The following is a 15561-nucleotide window of genomic DNA, read 5'->3' on the forward strand; positions in this document are numbered from 1 at the left end:
AATTATTTTCACATTTTTGGAGTCAAATATACAGTAATGAGATTATATTGTGATAAATCTTGGTTGTGTGGAATATTATCACATTTTGTTCTACTTCCATTCAAAGGAAATTGTGCCTTTATATTTGCACTTAGCTGATACTCAGCCACTCTTTGATTTTACCAAGCGTGAATGTGTCAGCCTTGGAGGAGGTCTCTTGTTTTTGTCCTCAATTTTCCTAGGCGCAATCATTTAACTTTGCCTCTTTAAGTGTTTTGAACCAACCGCCTGCTATCATTCTGTTATCAAGTGAACTTTTGTCTTTGGGACACCAATCAGGCACACGGCCCCATTAAAGCCGAGTGTGTGACCGCTGAATGGGTCCCTTTGGTTTACACACTGTGTCTGCATGGCCGCCGCGTGTGTTAGAGCAGGCCAAACTAGGATAACTCAGGCTAATGTATTGTCCTGAGCCTGCACCCTGACACTTCCCCCTGCTGGCGCCTGCCCATTCATTACTGCTAATTTGACATGTTTACGGACCCCCCTCCTTACATTACATACTTAAGGCGATCGACTGACCTTAAATGGAAACACCTACAGCCGCGCGCCGCATCAATACCACATGAAGATGTTTGTGTCTGTGTTGGCGCACGCTCTCGTGTCTGCGCGAACCTTTGACGCAGTGCATCAATACTGAGTTAGTTATTAGTGGATAATCTGGAGGAGCAGCTGAGTTATCTCTTCCAGCATTTTTGCAATAAGAGTGCATAATGCGAGGTCAACAATTCAAAGTAATGCATAGTGTGTATGTGTGTGTGTATATATGGAAAAAAGGAAGATGGGAAAATATCCAAATAATGGGCCAGTGCGCTCGGCGTAAAAACGGGCCTAACTTCATTTTCGTGCCGGGGCAAATCTAGTTCAGCATATTTGTGAATTTGGTAGACATGTTATGCCTGCCTGGGCATGCCGGTGCACCGAGTTGCGTGGCCTGCATCTGCAAATTTAGCCACAAAAAGTAGACTAGATTTTAGACTCGGTAAAAGCTGGACTAAATTGTATCGCATGTGGTGTAACGCAATTCTGATGGATCTCATCAAGGCACAGGCAGACAGATTGGTCTCTTCGCAGATGTGTGTGGTTGGCGTCATCGATTTCATTCATCAATATGACAATAGACGGGTTCACGTGGAGACTTTTTAGTCATTCTGATTGAAATCATTAGAGTTCATTTGTCATTTAGCACAGTAGTTGCGATAGTTTTAACACTTATATTGAAACAGCATATTGATAAAAACAAGTTTCAAGTACTTTAAAACAAGTTCTTCCCTTGCAGACGACATCTTGGAGAGACGCTGCCATTTTAGTGGGTGGAACTGACGACGTCATGACGCATTACGTCAAGACAGAGCATGCGCATGTCGCACGCAGTCTTTACATGACGCTCATTCAGATTGACGAAAGGAATATACCAGCCCCGTGATTCCGAAAGAAGTTCCATTTGGATTCAGCCTTTTCATTCCCATTAAGGTGTTTATATGTTGCATTTTCATCCCGTTTTGTTATCGGAATACATGGCTCCATGTAAACCTGGCTCATGTCGGGCAATCCCTCTGAATCAGTACAGGAATCAATTCAATGGACAAATTATAATCATTATCATCTTAATAGCACCACTCTGACCGTGCAGCACAACTATTGGTGAGGTTTCCAAAAGCAATCATGGGTGCGATGCGGTCTCCAATTGCCCACATCATATGCGTGGCCGACCACATCATCCGCAGAGGGAGAGTTTGCAGTTTACCTGTCAATGTCATGCACGGATCCCAGCGAGTCTATTTTCTGTTTTTGCAATGTCAAGCCTGCTTGCGCTTGTACTGCCATGATTCTAATGCAAATGAGGGGTGCCGCTACGATTGGCCAGGAAATGGCTTCATTTCATCCCATAAAGGTGCACAAGAGTGCAAACACCCTGTTACGCCCAGTTCTACCTGCACAAAGTCTAGGAAAACACCAAAAGAAATAAAACAGCACAGTTAGACTGCTCTTTGCGCTACAATTGCATTGGGAACAAAAATAGGGCACAATGTGTTTCATTAATTAGTTAGTTGCAATGCGTTTCATTTATGTAGTTGTATGTGCTTTTTCCAGGTTCCTGCTGTGCAACCCCGCCCCCCCCCCCCCCATCCCATTTAAAGGAGCATAGGTTGAGCCTTGTCCCCACCTTATGTTTTCTTTTTTCATCTAAAGGTGTCTACACCAGTCCGACGTCAGTGGAGTCGGCCTGACCATCAGCACACTGCGTCGGAAGAATTGAAGGAAATACACACCGCTACAAACAGACACCGTTGCGTCTCCATGTCTTGCCATAGTTTGGCTTTTGTCACTCTATCAACATCCCCTTTAACGATAATGTCATACAATGCCAGTCTCTCTTGAATCATAGCGATGAATTAGTCTTATCGGTTTTCTGTCCAGACAGACCTTATACGTCCAAATGCAAAGGGTGAGCGAAACTGTAATGGCTTTCCATTGTTGACTGTCTGCGATTGTCACTTCCTGTTCCAAATTAGTTAGCTAACAGCCAGTCACAGTGAGCAAATGTCACAACGGACTGACGACGATTCAAGAAGTTGAATCGAAAATGCCCCCAGACAACAATGTGACGTTACAATTGTGATTTATATAGATTATTTATATAGATTATTTATATAGATAGCGACACCCAGCCACTTCTCAACTACCGGCATCGGATTGATGTATTAAGAAACTTAACTCATTCACTCCCAGCCATTTTCACTGAAAAGTATGGGAAAAAGAGCTTGTTCCAACATGGCCCTGGTTGATCTCTTTTACTCTGCTGCCACCTTCATTCCGTTTTTTTGTAATAACTACCATTGCTTTAAGCGACCTCTTCATGTCAGGAGCTGTATCAAAGCTTTCTGTATGCTCTAGCATAAAAAAGAAAACGTATAGTGTAGGACAAAGTATTAAAAAACGTATTTATACATTTTTGGGTTTGAATGAGTTAAACTCATGAGGCATTAAGAAACTCGGGTGCTGATAGCAACCCGCCAGGCTTCTCGTTCTGTCATTGTTATTTTTACGTTTCTTGTACGGGTTGTGACGACAGATTCCTTGTGTCTTTTACATACTTGGCCAAAGATGATTCTGATAAGTCATAATTTCTTTTGTTTGCATTTTCCCATATTCAGCACTTAAATACAGCATTGTGTCATTAAATGAGCAATCTTGCGTCGTCTTTCACTGATACACAACATTAATCACCAATTAGCTTGTCCTGCGACCGGCTACCTCTCTCATTAGAATTTGATCGAAAATAATGGTACTTAATGATGCTTAGGAAACATAATTAAATGAGTGAGCTGTAGAACATGTGGACGGACTGCGGCGCATCAATCAAAGAGGACCCTGTCAATCCAGCATTCATCGAGAGCAACAGACTAAAAAAAAAAAAAAAAAACACAATGTGCCTGCATATGTGTGCGAATGTGCCGAAAACCGCTGGCCTCTATCACGACCTCATTAGGAGAAAATGAAGGCTGGATATGTCCCCATCACAAGATAGCGTTGGTGCTTCAAAGTGCGAATGACATTAATATGTGCCTCAGTCACTTGGCCTATCTAGCTGTACTGGAACAGATGAAGAAAGAAACAAATAATAAAGGGCGTATCTCTCTCTGAGGTAGCTGCTTCTAGCCCTAATTAGCATCTGAATAAATGGAATAAATAATCTACATTATTTATGGATTTGCTTTTATCATTAATCAACATAACAAAAAGCGTGTCTAATGTGCTCGCTGAGGGGGAATGCATATGGGGAAGAGATCGAAAGAAAAATTGTTTTTTTGCTTCAGTAGAACAATAAAGATAAGTGTCCTAACATGCTTGCTGAACACACACACATTTTGCACCCCCCTCTTCCCCTCGCTCTATATATACGATAAAATCTATCTTTGTATCTCTATTGCTCTAACATCCATTACACACCTCAGCCCCTCATCCTCCCCACTCATTAGACCACTGCACAGTAAATTAGCAGCAGCAATTACAAGGCGTATAAAGCATGTGCTCTGCCGGCTTCCCTCTGACAGGTACCACACAGATCATACACAGACGCACAGAGTCACCGCCATAATTACTGTGGGAAACGACCACACACCCTCATAAGTGAGAGCACAAACCTCAAATGTGAGTCCACGCTCATCCGCCGTGTAGCCGCGGAGCTCAAACGTGCTCCGTCTTACTGGCAGCCAGATATAGTGGTGTTTTGTGCACCTGCAAAAGCGTCATATTCGGTAGCCACAAGTGCACATTAGAGCCATGTTTATACTGTAGCAGTGGCAGTACACTTTGGTTCTGTCAACCAAAGTATGATACACTCAGACAGCAACATATAGTGACAGGCCGAACAATTAAGATAGATGTCAAAACGTACAGAATTAACACGTCTATCCAATATTTGTGACATTGTTTTTGTTTAGCGTGCAGAGAGACTTTTCTAACGTAAATCATGTGCCTTTGCTTGAGGGTAGGGACACACTGACTATACATTTACATGCAGGCAATAACCTTTTTAAAACCCCAAATATTGGCAATATTTGGCATGTAAACGTTACCCCTTTCATAACCCGAATTCTTGCTCTTATCAACAAATTTGGAATACCTCGATTGAACGGCACATCGGTTTTTCGCTGGGCGCATGCTCTCTATTTACTTCTTTGTCTTCTTTTCTTCTTCTAAGCTTATTTGAATTCGCAAGGAATCTTGGTCTATGTAGTCACGACTTGCTCTTTCCCACTTGCTAAAGGAGCCTTGCTTTAATATATTGATTTTTCTACAGCGTTTTCACGTTATTTTGTGTCTCTACGGCTAAAATGCCACAGTTTGTGTCTATTCACCCATATATACAGACCCGTCGCCAAATCCCAGGGTTAAGGGGGGCACATGAAATGCATGGGGGCATGGGGGGCTCAATTATTATGAATATCCTACAGTTCATCGGACACATAATGCGGAAACATGCCCCATATATTTGGATGAATTCACGTAACACTGCCGTGCATCCATTCATTGAATGTCACCTGCTGACAAGTATTATCATAGACATCATTTAGAGTACATACACATACAGTAGACCAGTGTTTCTCAACCTTGTTTGAGCCACGACACACTTTTTTCATCGAAAAAATCTCGAGGCACACCATCCATAGAAAATGTAAATAAATAAATAAACTAAACTAAAATGACTATAGCGTTTCATTTTTTAAACATTTATATTATATCTATTGTATATCATTAAACAACAAGTTCACATAACTTGGAAAAGCACAAATAATTTCTTAAAATCATAAGTGCAAATATTCTTACAGGGGCATTATGCACATTATAAGAAAACTATATAAAAGAACTTGCCAATGCTACGAAATATGCAATTCTATCATGACCAACATAATTGCTATAATACTCAAAATCATCTGCTTCCATTGATCTCTCTGAAAAAACATATTTTTGTACACTTTCAATAAGAGAATGTGGAGGTATATCTTCATTTTATAATTCTACATATTTATAGAAATGTTTTAACGATTATGTCAGAAAACTGCCCAACCCTAGGCTTAACATGCATCATTCACAATTTCACATACAAATGTTAAATAACTGTGCACTGTGCCTCACCTTAATTTGTTCGGTGCTACCGACAGACCTCGACTCCATCGCCTCCTATGTGATTTGCCACAGAGTTGAGATTCCTCTGCATTTTATGGACAATTTTCATTTCCGGAACAAGGAACAAAGCAGAGTTGGTTGATCACCATGGCATTATTCAATGCCAATTTGCAACGGTTACTGCCCGTAACTTGCCAAAACACAACAGCCCCGTGCTTAGCGAACACAGTTAGCATACTTACATTTACGTGTCTCCTGCGTTTTGTTATTGTCGTATTGTCTCTAACCCTCCCCCTACATTTTACGGAGAATTGGGAAACTCCTTTGTCTGCGTGAACGCGCATTCATAAGGGGGAGGGGCGAGATGAGTGGCAAAGGGCGGTATTGGGATTGGGCCTAAATATTAGCCTACTCTAAAACTGAGTCTATTTGGTCCCACTCAAAATAGAGTCAAATTTACTCTAAATAGAGTCAAATTTACTCTACAGAATTTACTGTGTACAAAGAGGCCTTAAGGGTTAACGTCGATAGTGTCACGTTGCAGTGACTTAGTCTTGTCATTTCAGGTTTTATTTTGAAAGTATAACTCTCCTCTCGTTTCAGGTCCCTCCCTCATGTGGTGTCCGTGTCCGCCCCAATCCTTGATTGTGTGCACCTGTTCCCAATCACCCTCATGTGTTAAATAGTCTGTGTCTCCTTTGTCTCGTTGCTGAAGTGTCACGTCCAGTGCATGGAAGTGGTCTCACAGCCAATGATCCACAGCAGTGGTCCCCAACCACCGGGCCGCGGACCGGTACCGGGCCTTGGGCCACGGCGGGCCGCACAGTTAAAAGAATAAAACTGATTAGCCGAGGCTTAAAAATATTTTATTTTGAAAAGTGACTGGATTCTCTCTGTTTACGACGGACTCTTGACACATGTCAAGATGCTAATTATCTCAGTAGCGTAGCGCTGATGCTAATCGTCAAGTTAGCAAAATGAGTAAAAAAAAAAGACATATTTGGAAAGTTTCTTTGCAACGGAGAGTAGGCCCAGGTATATGACAACACAGGAGTCTATGACCAAGAAGAAAAAGAAAGGTGCATGGATTTACAGTGACAGGTGATTCCAACGCATGATGGGCTCCGCGGCGAGCTGCTCTTAATTTAGCGTTATGATGAGTGAGTTACTCATGGACTTTAGATTTGTTCTGTGGTGCCTTGTTATGTTGGCGGCGCCAACATATCCTGCCCTCCTTAAATATATCTATCTCTTAAATGTGCCAACTTGGCGCATTTAAGGAGGGCGCTGCTAAATTAGTTACATAAAAATGTGGCTTCACATTTATTGTTATATCTACAAAATAGGCCTACCCCAGTTTTTGTGTTGCTCGTATCATTCATAAGCATTACCAAAGTGACCTCACCATATTAAAGTGTTGTTGTTACCCTTGTTATGGTGTTAGTGCTGCTAGGACAGGTACATAAAAATACATAGTGGATTTGCGTTGAAAACGGTTGGGGACCACTGGTCCACAGCACTCGTCTTGCCTTGTCTAGTCTTGCTCTCGTGCCTTTTTGTATCTTGTTTCCCCTCCAGTTTGGAGTGTTTTTTGTTCAGTAGTTTTCCTTTCTGTCGAGAGGTGAATTGTGTTGAATAAACTGCAGCCGTTGAGGCTAAACAAACCCCTGCGCCTGAGTCCTCCCTGCCCGGCCTTGTCAGATAGAGTAGCCACTGTTTTAGAAGCAATAAACGTTTGAATGCAAACAGTGGAGCAAAACATGAAAACAGATAATATTAAAACACTTTCTTTTATCCTCTAAGAACGATGACTAAAACTAAAGCACCCTGCTGAGTCACTTACAGTAGTGTGGTACACTCTAAAAACTGTTGGGTCAAAAATAACCCAGTCAAGAAATTGGTCTTATAGTGTAAAACAAGTCATAAAAATTGGTCAGATCCTTTACTTGGGTCCAACAATTTGATCATTTTGTATAAAACAATCCATAAAGTGGATCGGTCCATTTTTTGATCCATATTTGGGTTACTTTTGACCCAGCTGTTTTCAGATTGTAGAATAGGTGCTATTCTTCCCTTTTATGAGATTTTTTGATTTTATAACTGTAAATTGCTAGTAGCAGCACAGAAGACATATTTACTTACATTATTATAAAATAAAAATTGAAAAACAAAACTGGATAAAAATTATGTTGCAAGAAAAAAAAAAGATACAGGCTTTTAATTTTCGTCAACCTGGACAGTTTCGACAAAAAAAAAAAACACATTCACATGTATGGAGAGTTTCAATGAAGTATTATTACATGTTTGTGGAATGTGGGCGGAAGCTGAAGTATGCGTGTGGCCTCATATTTGTGAGGGCACATACACTATGTATGCAATCTAATTATTCATGTGCAGTTTACCTTTAACATATAGACACAATGCTGCTCTCATTGCCTAATGTAATATTTACATATATCATTTACTTTGTTGCTGTAAAACTGGTATTAAAAGCTAGCCAATTCTATGATTACTCTTGACCAACTGTATACTTTTTTGCACTAATCTCAACCTGTAACCTGGATTGCTTGAAGAAAATAGCCTTCAGTCGTAACACTTATTAAGTGTGATAAGGAATGTGCCTCTTTGTCCATTGTAACTGTTTTCCAAGCCTGAATATTATTAATATTCATTCCTTGTCTTTTTGCTCACTGACTAGCTCTGCTTCCATTGTCAAACCACCCCACGACTACCCCCCCATCCTCTCCTCTTCTCTCCATTTCTTTATGCGGGATCCCCATGGGGGAATCCTGTTTTTGCTTTCAAATACGCCTCTCCACCACCCTTCCTCTCTTCATGTGTCCATACGGAGAGGAGAATATGTGCATTAATATATTTCATTAGGATACTAGTAGCACAGAAACTCCTGAGCAGCGCCGCTCTTGATGTGCTCCGAGGCTGTTGGCGCCTCTAGTTCTCCAGGAATAGTGTCTTTGAATACGAAGTCTCCAGAGGTCTGCCCCGAGCCTCCCACTCCTATTGTCCTCCTCCACACTGACCACTCTATCTGAGCCTGCAAAGCTGGAGCAAAATGGCATCACCTTTTGTCTTGGCGTATTTATGATTTATGTGTTTGAATGAGTGTGTGTGTGTGCATTTGGGGAGTCCCTTGGGCCGCGTGTTGATGCTTGTAGTGCTAATCAAAAACATTAGGCTTTCCCTCTGCATGTAGTGCCCTCTGTAATTCGATATTCTACCTCTTACATTTAAATCATGCACACACTTTACTGCTTGTCAGCAAACTATCAACTCTCTTATTAGATATACACCTCTGCACAATTATCAAGCTGCAAGCGATTAAAGAGCGTTGCAAATCCTTCACTCATCATCACTACTTGCAGGTTAGCCTCCCTGGGTGCTACGGAAGCCTCCAGTTACCACCGAGACCTTGCAACGCTCGGAGGTCAGCAGAATCCCAGGATCCGCTAAGGTAATCCAATCGCGGCCTACCTAAATTACATATGCAAAAATCAAAAAGAAATTAATTTTCTGCTGATGACCGGGTATGCAAATGATGACTCAATTAGTGGGGGCTGGTGCATTTGCAATTAATAACCTTAGAATCATCATTAACTAATATGTTTAGGAGGAAACTTGTCAGGCTAACCATGTTCACGTGGCATTGCTAATGCATTAATGAATTGGATTCATTACAATGAGAATCCGAGGAAGAAGGGGGAAGGGATGCAGACTTGTTCTTGACTTGAGGAATTTGTCTTTGCAACTCCTGTTTCTGTTTGTGGATTTGATAAGCATGTGATTGTTCTCATTCCAAACCCTCGACTAATTTTGAACAAATATTAATTTAAAAATAGAGCCAGTGAAACAATTACATGCATTAGTATGTACTATAATAGGGATGCAACTAACGATTATTTTAATAATTGATTGATCTGTTTAATTTTTGCTTAAGCAGAGAATCAGATGAAAAAACTTTATTTTTATTTTTATGTCCATCCCTTTATTCAAAAACAGTATACTGTATTATTTCCAATTGATTTTGATTGACTTACTGGTTTGGTTGGAAACATAATCAGAAAAACAAGCAAAACAAAATGTTAAATAGTGTCCAAAGTAAAATCTGACGTTTTCAACGTTTTTTAATTAATTCAACTAAAAAACAACCCTGGGACACAATTTGAAAAAAAAAAAAATCTGTTGACTTAGATTTTTATGCTGATAAAAACTTAAATTGGCATGCTGATTTAAACAAAAAACTAAAAATCAGTACGTAAAGTTTCCCCCCCACAGTTCTGCTCCCTGCAGATAAGCAAAATTACACTTATTAGCATCAAACACAATAATCCCCAAGTTGAACACACTAGAAAGAGCTATAAATTTTTTACTTAACCACTTGTGCACAATTATAATCACAATATCGTTATTCTTTGCAATAACATAATAGTGTTAAATAAATATTGCTCTCATGTCTATTTCTTTCATATTTGATTGTGTGTCAATATTTGAAAGTTTTATCAAACACGCATGTACAGACTCTGTCAAGTATTTTTAATTTAAGAGATCAGGGATCCTATATACTTGACGTGATAGAGAAAAACTGAGACCCGTTTTGGATTTTGCACCCAAAAATTAGTTAAAAACAGCTGTAAGACCTAACTCAATAAAAATTTGTGTAGCACCTTTAGTTGAAAAGAATGGTGCACGCTCTGTAAAGAACCAACTGTATATTTGTGTTTTTTGTTTATACGTCTAAAAACATTTATTAAAATCTATTCCTACGATTTGAATTCACACACTGTCCATGTACTGTTATATTCTATTCAAGTTTATTTGTAGCCCTTAATAACAAAAGAGTCGAAAAGGTCTTCACAGGCCCACAGTTCACAAAGATCAAGAGCATCCCCTCGTCTAAAAACTCAAAACACAATTGGGGGAAGGAATGGAAGAAACCTTGAGAAGGGGACCATAGACGGAAGAATTCCCCTTCCAGGATTACCAAGCTGAAATTGACGAAGCGTGGGAAACTCTTATTATATATGGTGCTGTACAGTGTTAAACAGCAGCATTCTGTTTCAATTATGCGGACATACAAAATGAGCTCTTGATTAACAACAACAAAAATGCGGACAAAGTCACAGACAAGATGTAACTTTAATTCAACATTGTGAGAGTCCAAAAATTATCTTACAGCTCATCAAAAACAATAACAATCTATACAGTAGATTTTTTTCTTCTCTTAGAGCTTTTGAGTGTATTTGCAGTCCAAGACAAAAAGACACACACACACACACACACAAAAAAAAAAAAAAAAAAAAAAACAGAAGAAAAAAATAGACACTGGCTATTTGGTTTGCATCTGTCATTTTCGTTGTACAAAACGTTACCAATAATCATAATGGAGATGGAGCAAAGTTTCCAAAGAAGCCATTCATTTGTGTACAACAATAGACCTCTGTGGTGTGTTTGTGAAACAGATATGGCTCGGCCCCTCGCAGAGAACAACAACACAAGTGCTTGAAAACACTCGTCTGTCAGCGGGCGCCTCTCTCTTCAAATACTCCTTAACAAAACCAGAAACGCTGAAAGAAAAGTCCCATTCTCTGTCTGTCTGTCCGTCTGTCTGTCCAGCAACAGCTTGAACACACGCACACATACACAAAATCATCGTAAAAAAAAAAAAATACACAAATGAGCTTCTGTTTAGCTTGTGGCGTGAATGACATAAGGATCGGCTATGGTCTGAACTGTGATTCCATATGTGTGTTAAGATTGTGCTGTGGCAGCGCTTCAATGTGCTACTTAAGATTCATAAACAGCTCAAAAAGGTTAAAAGAATTTCTTGTCGTTGCTGTTGTATTTTCCAATGTTTTTGAATTATGGCTCTTCGTGGTCTTGTGTGTGTTTGTGCTTTGTCCCCCAAGTTCCCATGAATTCCTCTGTGGCAAAGAGACAATTGTGGCGAGGCTAAAAAACTGTACACGTGATTGAATGAAGAATGGGATTGCATTGTTAAGGCATCTAGACTGCTGGTAAAGATTACAGTGGCAGAAAACAAGAGTGTGGAGATACAGTATGTAAGCGGGAATAAATAACATGGGGAAAGAAAGAAGAATGCGCGCACACACGCACACACTCACGCAAAGACAGTGCCACTCAAGAGAAGAACCCATGCATATTAACAGTATCAATCTGGAAAAAACAAAAAGATATATCTTTACAGTATATATTAATGTGTGTGTATATATTCTTTAAAAAATCTACTTCAACCAAATACTCTGAATAAGATGCTACTTTTTGCCATACAATAAACATTTTCATAAGGAAACAAACAAAAAAAAAAGACACGTTTTATTAACTTATACAAAAATAGACAATGGCGTGTTGGTGAGTCCCATACAAAACCAAAAGAAGTCACATTTAAATAGTGAGAGACGACAGTGAATCATGTAACAAAACACGGTGAAGTATGTTCACAACACAACCAAACAAAGGTGATGTACAAATACAAGGGATAAATACAGTATTTATAGCATATCTTACACAAACCCCCCCTTTTTTTGTATCCAAAGCCTCGTTGTATCTCTAAATCTTCTGTACTGAGAAGCTGCCTTAAGACGTTTTTCAAACTAGAGCAATTGCAAAAGAAAAAAAAAAGCCAAATGAAATAAACCTGAAAAGACAGATTTTTTTTATGTACAAAAATATATCAAACATTTATTCTAATGTAACATTTGCTTGACTCCTTCAGTACAGTGCTGGCTGGACACACGTCATTGGACTTTTCAAGTTTTTATGAACCCTTTTTGGCTAAATAATCACATCATGTTTTTGAAACTCTCGTGACAAGCTCTGCGGTCACAGTTTTAGTAGAATTCAAACAGCTTAAATTAGAAGTCAACACAAAAATGTTCTTCACAATCAAACGTTTAATGTAGCCCCACTAGTCTAAACATGGCATTTTGATTATTGTTTGTGAAACATGAGTTAAGCCTCAAAATCCACCTGTTTTTATCCATCTCAGGGGGCAGCCATTTTGCCCTTTGTTGTCGAGTGAAATTGACATCACAGTTGCTCAGGTTTCAGATAGCAACCAATCACAGCTCAGCTTGTGAAATGTCAAAAACTGAGACAATAGGTGAGCTGTCATTGGTCGTTACGTGAGCCCTGAGCAACTGTGATGTCATTTTCAATTGACAGCAAGTGACAAAATGGCCGCCCCCTCAGATGGATAAAAACTATAGGATTTTGCTGCTTCATTCCTATTCCACAAACAGAGGTGGCAAATCCAGGGCCAGAAAGTAAGAACCCTGCCACAGTTTGGCTTTAGCCCCAGGTGCCAGCTAGCTGGCTCCCATGGTGCTCGTTTAACTGCTAGGTAGCTAGCTACCTAGCTAGCTATCATCAGGGGCTAAAGCCAAACTTTGGCAGGGTTTTTACTTTCTGTACCTGGATTTGCCACCTCTGCCCACAAACACAATATCAATCAAAAGAGACTAGTAAAGGCGCATACAACATTATTTTAAACAAAATTTTCAGGTTGACTTCCGCTTTAAATAAAATAGGATCACCACCTCTCTCGCTCTTTTTCCATTTTTATTGTGTGTGTGTTTTTTTTTTTTTTTTAGCAAGCAAGCTAAACACTTAACTGTTGTTTATGCACATTACAATTGGCTTCTTCAGCAATCAAATAAACAAAGATAAATCTCATGAATATGAATTCCGAAGCTACACTAATTCAACCAAAAGGGAAATGACATGGCAAAAGTTGTTCCGTCTTCTAAATCCCAGTGGAGTGGAAAGGCCTGAGTTTTGAACAGAGTTCTTATCGTCACTTCATCTCCGGAGTCCAACACGCACTCGTGTCTTGTTCCTCTCAACATTCTTCTTTTCCAGATCCTCTACATGGGTGGAACAATCATCCCCGGAATCGCTGCTTGTGGGAAAAGAGGGGGAGGAAAGAGGGAGAGAGCCAGGCAGTGGGGGGTAAAGAAAAAGAAAAGGAGAGCGAGAGGTCAGTCATGTGATAGCTGGGTTTCGTCTGTCATCACAACAGCGCCATAACCCAAATGTGCTGCAGCAAGGACACGTCTGCCTCCCTCATTATCCGCTCAAATCCAAACGTTTTCTTGCTAACTCGCCGTACACGGACCACATCGTTGCAGTCTGGCACGGGCTGCTTCCCAAATACTTTCATGCGAACGTTGCCACTGCTAATTGTTAGCAGCTACACCAAAGTGTGTGAACAAATGCAACATGGGTGACGGAGGCGATGAGATTATGTTTGACTCATGGAAATGGATCAGCCTTCAAAGATTGTTGTGTTTCATCACACTTGTGTTTGATACACTTGCACAACCACCAATGGAAGAATTATATAACAAATATCTTTACAAAGATAATGTGCCAAATAGGGTTTTATTTAATTGAACAATATGTTTACTATTGCGGTTGGAGTTTGCACTACAATACACTGAGAGGACTTTCTAATATTTATGTAACATTATTAACTCATTTACTCCCAGCCATTTTCACTGAAGCAATTCCCTTCACTACCGGCTGTTTTACTGGATTTTCACTGATTTTGTAAGGCCCACAGAATAGTGTGTTCGATTGCTATAAAAACATGGAACCTACCAAAAGAAAGAATAGAGTCTCTTCTTTCATCAACAATTAACATTGTTTTCTTCTTCTCTGCTATCAGAGAGTAGAGAGGTTAGACAGAAAAGGCACGTTACAGCTATAGAAAAGCCTTCTGATTGATGTACGTTGCCCTTAAAACCAAAACAAAAATAAACCTGGTGTCAGCGTGTGCTAGTTAGCCCCAATGACAACATGAGTAGCTCAGGGGTCTGTTCTAAAAATATCTCACCACTGATGGCACACTGTGACATATTAAGAAGAATTAAAACAAAATAATGTTAACATTTATTTATTTATTTATTCATTCATTCATTCATTTACTTACATTTTGCATGGTACATGTTCCTTAGTGTACAAAATATTTTTATTTTATGTTTATAAAATAATAAAATAAAATAACAACTAGAATAGATTGTGTTCACTGGGGAAATCCAATTTCTATTTACCCAAATATTTCAAGATTTTAATATTGTGATAAGTAATATTTTGTCCTAAAACAAACAAACAAATATGGTACCAACATGTCCTAGTTAGCCCCAATGACAACATGAGTAGCTCATGGGTCTGTTCTAAAAATAGCTCACCAGTGATTGGACAATGTGACTTATTTCGAAGACTTAAAACCAAAGAAGAATGTTAAAATGTATTTATTTACTTACTTATATTTTGCATGGTATATGTTTCTTAATGTACAAAATAATATATTTTTTTGTTGAGCAAACAATTAGATTGTGTTTAATGGGGAGAAAGTACAGTTTTTATTTAGCCAAATATTTCACAAATGTCATTTTAGAGCTGTAATTTTAATACTTTGAAAACTAATATTGGCCCATGCCTGAATGCAGACAACTTGAAAGTCAAACAACTTGATGGAACATATTGTGTTTTAATTTGGAGGTTCCCATGTAGCTTACAAAATAATAATTATTAGAAATAATTTAAATAATATATATATATATTGTCATTGTGAGGCATGTAGTGTCCATTTTGTTTCAACTTAGCAAATATTGTCTCTGGTCCTCTGTAGGGTTAGATGAATAGATGGCAGACTGAGCATTATCATCTTTGTAAGGGCAGATTTATTTTTCTTCCTGCTCTCATCTTGGATCGTGCAGGTGTACCCAATCTGGCCTATCGCCAGTCATGCTTCATTCCTTAAGCCTTTCCCTACCCCCAGTTTGGCACATAAGCCATCACATGGAGGAATTTTTCATATAAGATATTGGCTTCGTATTGATTCCCCTCTCT

At 39.3% G+C, this 15561-nt stretch overlaps 1 protein-coding gene across 3 annotated transcripts in view; it reads right to left on the bottom strand.

Annotated features, from left to right (window-relative positions):
* Positions 1-10805: 10805 nt before the first annotated feature.
* Positions 10806-15561, bottom strand: part of LOC144059248 (transcription factor COE1) — an 83244-nt gene continuing 78488 nt past the window's right edge. For 2 of the 3 annotated variants that reach the window (XM_077578196.1, XM_077578199.1), the window contains one exon: positions 10806-13603. Coding sequence is in view for 1 of the 3 variants with exons in the window: in XM_077578199.1 (XP_077434325.1) it covers positions 13572-13603 (32 nt within the window). In the remaining 2 variants the exon portion in view is untranslated. Of the gene's footprint in view, positions 13607-15561 lie in introns of all 3 variants that reach the window. The other variant, XM_077578198.1, reaches the window with a different exon arrangement.

Source organism: Vanacampus margaritifer, chromosome 10, assembly GCF_051991255.1.
Source record: "Vanacampus margaritifer isolate UIUO_Vmar chromosome 10, RoL_Vmar_1.0, whole genome shotgun sequence".
NCBI lineage: Eukaryota > Metazoa > Chordata > Actinopteri > Syngnathiformes > Syngnathidae > Vanacampus > Vanacampus margaritifer.